Source organism: Ranitomeya imitator, chromosome 2, assembly GCF_032444005.1.
Source record: "Ranitomeya imitator isolate aRanImi1 chromosome 2, aRanImi1.pri, whole genome shotgun sequence".
NCBI lineage: Eukaryota > Metazoa > Chordata > Amphibia > Anura > Dendrobatidae > Ranitomeya > Ranitomeya imitator.
In genome coordinates, this window is record NC_091283.1 from 57,041,939 (window position 1) to 57,050,568 (window position 8,630).

Consider the following 8,630-nt stretch of genomic DNA (forward strand, 5'->3'; position numbering starts at 1 on the left):
AGTCTTAAAAAGTCATATTGCAAAGTTACAGGAGCGACAAAAAAAAGAAATACGAATGGCAAAGTTAAATAGATCTTTACAACCGTTATCCTGCCACATTTATGTTACATAAGGGTCTCCATTGGAGTGCACAGATAATTATGCAACAACTTCTTACAAATGTGCAAACGATGTTATGTTATCTGGAGTGACATCTACCACCAGACCGCTTCATAAAAGGAGAAGACTCTTAGAGAATTCTTATATTACCAGTTAGAAGTCTTGAGAAACGTGAAAGCTTATCTCTGGGTAAGTAAGATAACACTTATTGCATGTAAAATATATAATATGCAGTAGTTTTATATGTTTACGTAACATGGAAGCAGAGTTGTGTTCCTCAACACTTTGTACTTTGGCACCACTTTCTGATGGATGCTGGCAGCTTTTTTGGCTGCAAATCTAGTCTATTAATATGTAAAAAGGAAAGCGCTAAATGTTAATATTTCTGAATATCACAAAAACTTAGCTCAAAACTGAATTAAGGAAAGAAATACTTTAGGGTAAGTTTCCAATAGCATTTACTTTGATATCTTGGTAACTTATCTTTGGTATGCAAATATACCTTTATTTGGGCTCAAATCTACAAAGAGCACCTCTCACATTACACAGAGAGTCAAAAATATTTAGAATTGAGAGTCCTCAGTGGTTGATACACTGAGGACTCTCAATTCTAAATATTTTTCTATCCACTGGCTAACACGGTACCAAGATATATATCTTTCCTGTATCAAAACAGAGAGTCAAGTGATTTTAAAATTGGGATTGGGAAAAAGAAAACTACTTAAGGCAGGAGAAAGGAGGCTAGTGTGGAGGCACTAACCTGATAGAGGGAGACACAGTAGGTATACATGGACTCTTTGTGGTTGAAGAAAAAAAAATATTACACTGAATTTTCAGCTTGTACTGAGGCCAGAAAAGACAACATATATTTTCGCTGTTATAGTATAGAGCAGTGTTCCCCAAGTTCGGTCCTCAAGAGCCACCAACAGGTCATGTTTTCAGGATTTCCTTAGTATTGCACAGGTGATAATTGCATCACCTGGACAGGAAAGCATTCAATCACCTGCGCAATACTAAGGAAATCCTCAAAACATGACCTGTTGGTGGCTCTAGAGCAGAGGTCCCCAACCTTTTTTGCCCCAGGGACCGGCTTTAAGCAAGACCAGTTTTCCATGGCCCGGTGGGGTGGGGGTGGGGCAGGGGTGGGGCTCTGGTCATATGGGGGTGGAGTTATGGAGGGGTGGAGCTTAGTGCATACTTATCATGTAATTATGACATTTATAATGAGAATGTGATTCACACATTCACACACACACATTCTCACACACACACACATTCACACACACACACACACACACATTCTCACACACACACACATTCTCACACACACATTCTCACACACACACACATTCTCACACACACACACACATTCTCACACACACACACATTCTCACACACATTCTCACACACACATTCACACACACACATTCACATTCTCACACACACACATTCACACACACACACATTCACCTCTCCTCGCACTCTACCACAGCATCTCATTGCCTTCCTCTGACACAGCCGGCCGCTGAATGATGACGTCATCCAGCGGCGCGTCTGTGTGAGAGGAAGCAGGAAGACAGATCGCTGGGCAGCGGAGCTGCACGGATTTCTCCCTGCCTGCCGCAGCCACCCTGCAGGGGCTCCCCTCCACCTCTGCACACATTGGGATCCGGCGCTCTGCAGCTTCTCTGTGCCGGCTGTCAGCTTGACAGTCGGCACAGAGAACAGCTGACTCCCTGACCGGGGACGGCAGAATGCAGCCGCCGGGGGGGAGACACTGCGGACCGCCGAATGAGGCGGCCCGACTGCGCCCCTCCCTGCCGGCTGCACCCGGGGCAAATGCCCCGGCTGCCCCCCCCCCTAGATACGCCACTGGGCGTGTCAGTGAGGAGAGCCTGCCGCCCCACCCCATCAGGAACACACCATGCTGCGCAGGAGGGCTGCCCCCTCGTCCTGCATAATGTTCTCTGCCGGGAGCTGCGAGCTGTCACAGAGCTTGCTCTGACCAGGCGCAGGGCCGCGAAGCTAGCTGTCAGCGGCGCCGCGGACCGGCTGAAAAACCTCAACGGCCCGGTCCTGGTCCGCGGACCGGCGGTTGGGGACCTCTGCTCTAGAGGACCGGACTTGGGGAACACTGGTCTAGAGCCTTCTTCATTTCCAGCGCTGCCACACAAAGTCCTGAAGGAGGTCAAGACTGGAGTTAAAAATGTTCACGGGACCCTGGTTTACTAGATCAAGGTAGTGCAAACTTTCATTCCTGGCATTCTGACCCTTGTTATTAATGTGTCTTAGCAAATACAAGAAATGCCCAGGTTTCCTCCTGTCTTTGATTTTAAGCAGGGGATGTTTGCACTGCCTTGGTCCAGCCAACATGGAGTACTGATGTTGACGCCACACCAGGGTGCTTTTTTTTCCCCATCTCTAGTTAGGATGTTGGGTGCAATGACAATTTTCACTGAAGGGACTTTTTACATTTCCATGTTTTATGAATTGAATTTGATTACATAGTTTTTTAGGCTGAAGTTAGACATAAGTCCATTGATTTGCTCGTAAAAAAAATCTGAGGGGTCTAGTGATCTCAACCGTGTGGGGGTCGGTATGTAAGAGATAGGAAGCAGTGGAAGGGAGTGATGCAATAGGGAAATGGGGACGCCCATATTACATAGGATATGTGGGAGGAAGGTGCACGGGAGACCTACCTTGGCAGGGAAACCTCTTGGGGAGGTGGCATGGAAAAGGTGACAGGGAAAGGGGTAGAATAGACTAATAATAATTGCACTAAAGCTGTCACCTATCTATGCAAAAAACAGGGCAGGCTACTAAAAGAAGGCCACTCATGTGTGATTACTTCTCTACAGAAGTGAATAGATAATAGGGAAAATCACAAGTGCTCTCGCTAAAACGACTATAATAATAAATTGCACTTGGCCAAATTGCACCAATCACCATTTTTGTGCAGATTTACAATGCTTGTTCCTCCCACACCAGTAGACTGTAGCCCAAAATTTCACTTGTTACAAGCTGCTCAGAAAAAAAATGAAAATTGTGAATGGTATAATTGTGTAGACTTACCCTCTAAATGTTGAATAATGTTGGATAGTAAGAGAACCACCTTTTGTTATATTTTTCAGTGTCTCACAGAGACTGAGAATTCTCTGGATGGTCATGGAGATGTCATGGAATGATAGTTATGAGTATGACTATGATGAAAACTACACATTTCCCCCCATCATTTCACGAAATGAAAATTATCAAGTTTCAGTCACTGATGGGATTGCCATATTCCAGTACCTCCTTGTTTTTTTGCTTGGTGTCCCTGGGAACAGTTTGGTGTTGTGGATAACAGCCTTTGAAATGAAGCACTCTGTGAACACCATATGGTTCCAAAATCTGGCAATTGCCGATCTCCTGTGCTGCCTCTCTGTACCTTTTAATATCATGAATATAAGCCTTGGATACTGGCCCCTGGGTCTTTTCGCCTGCAAGTTTATCCCTTCCATTCTGTTAATTAACATGTACGCAAGCATCCTCCTCCTTACTATGATCAGTATTGATCGCTGTGCCATGGTGATGAACCCTGTATGGTGTCAGAATAGCAGAACCTTGCGAAAGGCATACTTGGCATGTGCCATTCTGTGGATCCTCGCCATCATCTTGAGTAGCCCAAACTTAGTTTTTCGAAATGTCAAGGAATATCAGGGAAGGATAAAATGTGTAGTTGACTATAGGATTCTCAGATTTCAAAGACAGAAGGTGGAAGACTCCATCGCCATTTGCCGTCTACTGCTTGGGTTCATCATCCCATTTCTGGTCATCATTCGTTGCTATACTATGCTGATACATAGGGTAAAATTGCGATTTACACAAACCACCAAGACGATAAGAGTATCCATTGTGGTGATCATTGGGTTCTTCGTGTGTTGGCTTCCTTACCATGTGTCAGGAACCATCATAGCTATGAGTGCAGTTAGTTCACCATATTATCAGCCTACGCTAAATCTTTTCAACATTTTCATTGCTTTGGCATTCATGAACAGTTGTATCAATCCCATAATTTACGTGCTTTTGGGTCACAAAAGTAAATTTAAAAGGTCTATCAGGGTCATTCTAAAGGATGTCTTGGAAGAGGAAATTACTCCTGACTCCAACAGGACAAACCTAACATCTGAATCAAAGAACACAGACACATCCATATAGTTCTAAGAGGTGCCCATACACATTAGTGCTTGTATCCATTGATATTTTTGCGACGTTGAGGTGTAACAGGAAGCTCTTTGGCACTAACATTCTTCAAATATGCCACAATTTTGGAAAATTTCATGCCAGAATTTCCATTTTCATTGGTTTCCAAGCTCATGTTCAAATGGCGCAAATTCACTTGCAAATTTGACTTGGATTATTCTGCTTACATAATCATTGTATGTCCTAAGTTATTGGAGTGATAACATTGTCATGATGATCTCCTTAGCTGTATTTTAAGCCTCTTTAACCACTTCCCACCAAGGCCAATCTTCAGTTTTGCTCTTTTGCTTTTTTCATCTCATTTCAAGAGTGATTACCTATTTTATTCTTCCATTCGACATGGTTTTGAATGCCATAATTCATATTACCATATATTACCATACAATGCAGTGAAAATCAGGGAAAACAATTCTAAGTACTACAAAATATTTTTTGGGGCTTTGTTTTTTCAGCGTTCACTGTTAAGTAAAAATTACCTGTTAATATGATACCGTCGGTTATTGTGATTATGGCGATACAAAACTCATATCATTTTTTACCATTTAAATGTTGAACAAAATTTGCACAAAAAATAGCTTTGTATTGAAACATTGTGAGTTTTCATGTTTCCGTCAATGGACAGATGTGAGGGCTTGCTTTTTTGCATGCTGAGCTGATGTTTTTATCAATACCATATTGGGGTACAGTAACGTTTTGATCGCTTTTTGCTGCAATCTTTGGGAAGGCGTGGCAACTAAAAAAAAAGGAAATTCTGGTGTTTTGACTTTTTGTTTTAGCTTTTTTTTTACCGTGCGGCTAAATAATTTTATATTTTAATAGGTAGGACTTTTATGGATATGAAAGTACCAAATTTTTTTAAATTTAATTTATTTTAAAATTGGGAAAAGAGAGAGGATTAAATTTTTTTATTTTTTACACTAAAAATAGAGAATATTTTAAAAAATGTATTTTTCAATCAGGATATCAGGATATCAATCAGAGGCATAACGTTAAGCTCCTTGGCTCCAATGTACCAAATCTGTCACACCCAACTATCATGTGCTAATTTAGAATACTGGTCAAAACATATTGGAAAGAAGGACATTTTGGATAATAAAAACTCTGCTCTCTCAATATTTACACCCCTATGTACAATGCAATGTTTAACGGGATCTTATAAATGTGATGTAAATCTGCTGTAAAATTATTTGTGCTAAAAGTCCTAAAACAGTGGTATCCACCCTGTGACCATTGGAGTGGTCTGAAACTCTTAGAATGTGCCAAATTTGCCACAATTTTGGCAAATTTCAAGGCCAAAATCAGCATTTACCGTACGTTGTATTGTAATATATAGAGAAACTAAATGACCTCTACAATGCAGAATGGCCTGGGAGCTGGGATTCAAGGGAGTGACATGGCGGTTAGGATGGTGTTCCCATCACGGTCATGCGCCTTAAATGCCATTGTTAGAGACTGACAGTAGCATTTAAGGGGTTAGAGACAGATGCTGACTGTCGGGAAGTGGTTAAAGGGTTAGATCCTAAAAAAAATAGAAAGTGCAGCTGACCATATACATCAGACAGCTGTGTAGTAAGTGGTATACTGAACTGGCTTATGCTTGTATCTTAGCTATTACATGCTGTTATGGTAAATATTTTATACTTTGCTTTATCATTTAGAAAATTTGCCTATGTACATATCTTTGATAATTTTGTGTTTTTAGATTAGCTTTATAAGTGTTATTCATAAAAGCAATAACACAGGACATTGTCTCTGACATAGAGGTGTCTTTGTGTTAAGTTTGATTTCTTACTGAAAGCATAGAAAGCTGGATAGAACTAGTTTGAAAGAATTCAGCGGAATCCATAATTTACAACTTTGTTAGTCCCACCTTACATATCTTTTCCCTTTGGTAATGTACTTAGCCATTCACTTTCTTCTGTAGGTGTAATAAAATACTTTTTGCTTGGGATCTGAGGGCAGACAAGAATTGTACACTGACAGACACTGTGTGGTTCTTTCTTGCCTCCGATGCATTGTTTTAATTGGACCAACAATGGCAGATCTGGAGATCGTTTGTATCTCAACCCAAATTGGCTCACCTTGAAAAAGGTTAGCACTACACTACTTATATGTACAGTCATATGTGCAAGACTCTGTCATCTCTACAGGTTTTCTGGCTTCTGTATGTAATTATAGTGAATAAAAATGGATCTAACTGCTTGTGTTGTATAAGAAATTAAATAAAGTACAATGAAAAGTAAGTGGTTGTGATCGCTAAGTTCCTTTGGTCCTGGGCAATGCAATCAAATCAAAAGGCTCAGCTTTCCATTCATTCGGCCTCTCACAGTTTACTAATTCTTCTACGCATGAGGACGGGAATACTCTGGACTTGGTTTTCTCCCGTCCCGGCTTGCTGCACGACTTTACTAACTCCCCTCTCCCGCTCTCGGACCACAACGTTCTTTCCTTCTCTGTCAAGAATTGTCTGCTCACCCGGGACACCCCCACCTACCACATTTATCGGAATACACGTACCATTAATACCCAGCAGCTTATGGACAATCTCCACACATCTTTAGCCCCCATCTCCTCCCTCTCCTGTCCAGCCTTAGCATTGTCACACTTCAATAATACACTGAAGAATGCACTAGATGAAGCAGCACCTTCTACACGCAGAAAGACCAGACACAGACAACGGCAGCCCTGGCACACTATGCAAACACACTTTCTTCAGCATTGCTCATGGTGTGCAGAGCAGCAGTGGAGAAAATTTCTCTTAGCAGAAGACTTCATCCACTATAAGTTCATGTTCAAAACCTATAACTCTGCCCTTCATCTGACCAAACAATCCTACTTCACCACACTCATCACCTCACTATCCAAATTGACTTTTTGAAACCTTAAACTCCCTCCTGAAACCTAAAGTACAGGCCCCCATCACCAACCTCAGCGGTGAGGATCTAGCCACTTATTTCCTAAAAAAAATCAACCACATCCATCAGGATAACTCAGCCCAATCTCCTCAGTGCCTGGAACCCCTGCCCTGCCGCACCTCAAGCTCACTAGACATCTGTCACATCCGTGCTGCCGCTGCTGCTCCCTGCGCCCTGCCATACTCACGTGTCTTTGGCTTCCCGGCGCGCCTCCTCTGCTGCAGATCTGGCACCTGGCGTCTTCCCCTCTGCGCTCGCTCCTGGTCTCTGCCTCTCGTCGGCTGCGCGCGCACGCTGGGTTCAGCGCTGTGCACGCACATTTCTGAGGGCGTTCCTGCTTTCCCTTCCTGTCCTCTCTATTCCTTTGGAGGACTCTAACCCGGAAGCACTATTTTGCGCTGCCTTATTACCCTGCCCCTTCCTCCTTACTTTGCCTTGTGTTCATTTGTGCTCTACAAGTGATTCTGGCCGCACCATTGTCTCTGTGTTCTTAGACCTGACCTTGTGCTTCTACCCATTCTTTTTCTAGGTCCTGTTTACATACCCGGTCCTGTCTGTTCCTTCTTGGTCCAGCCTGCTAGTCCGTAACCACCGTTCAGTCCTCGTTACTGCCTCCAGTCTGCCTGTCCTCATCTTCCGTTCGGACTGTGTTTTCCGCTAGTCCTACCCTTCTGCTGTTTCCGTTCCCTCGGAGTCCTGTCTGCCAATATGTGTCTTTCTTCTTGTTCCACTCTTCCTGTTTTCCAGCTGCCTTGGCGATAGTCTCCCACGGGTCTGCCCCTAACGCTCCCTGTATAGGGGGTGGTCCACCAGGTCAGCTCGCCCGTGGGTGGATCGTTGTCACGGTCCAGTGGGTCCACCCCTTTGTACCTTCAGTTGCGTTCGCGTCACAGTCCCCTTTGTACCTTCAGTTGTGTCTGCGTCACAGTTACACAAGGCCATGGACCCCGCTGGTGTCTCCGCTACCCAAAAGGAACTACTTTTTCTACGGGAGAACCAGACTAGGATCATGACCTTTTTAAAAACTATGGAATCCCGTCTCTCAGCTTTACAGTCCTCTGATCCTGGTAACTCCTCCCAGTTGGCTGCTCTTCAGCAGGAGCTCACCCAGCAATGGGACACCCAGTCCCATATTCTGAATCTTATGGCCTCGGTGGAAAACTGGCTTCTTTCTCTCCAGACTTCCGCCTCTGGTCCTGTCCAGGCCTCTGCTCCGCATTCCTTGCCTCATCTGGCCAGACTACCACGGTATAGTGGAGATCCAAAATTATGTCATGGGTTTCTCAACCAGTGCAAGTTACATTTTGAATTGTCACCGCTTCTATACTCCACTTTTGTGGTCTCCCATTTGGAGGGTGAAGCATTGGCCTGGGT

The 8,630-nt window shown here is 43.5% G+C and overlaps 1 protein-coding gene across 1 annotated transcript; it reads left to right on the plus strand.

The window, feature by feature from the left end:
- Window positions 1-258: 258 nt before the first annotated feature.
- Window positions 259-6,584, plus strand: LOC138661857 (C5a anaphylatoxin chemotactic receptor 1-like). The gene is made up of 2 exons (XM_069746799.1): window positions 259-288; window positions 3,231-6,584. Exon 2 carries the CDS (start codon window positions 3,259-3,261, stop codon window positions 4,294-4,296), a length of 1,038 nt encoding a protein of 345 aa, XP_069602900.1. The 5' UTR covers window positions 259-288; window positions 3,231-3,258; the 3' UTR covers window positions 4,297-6,584.
- Window positions 6,585-8,630: the final 2,046 nt, after the last annotated feature.

Bases quoted from the DNA above. Each gene is read 5' to 3' on its own strand.
- LOC138661857 (XM_069746799.1), top strand. From the start codon at position 3,259: ATGGTCATGGAGATGTCATGGAATGATAGTTATGAGTATGACTATGAT.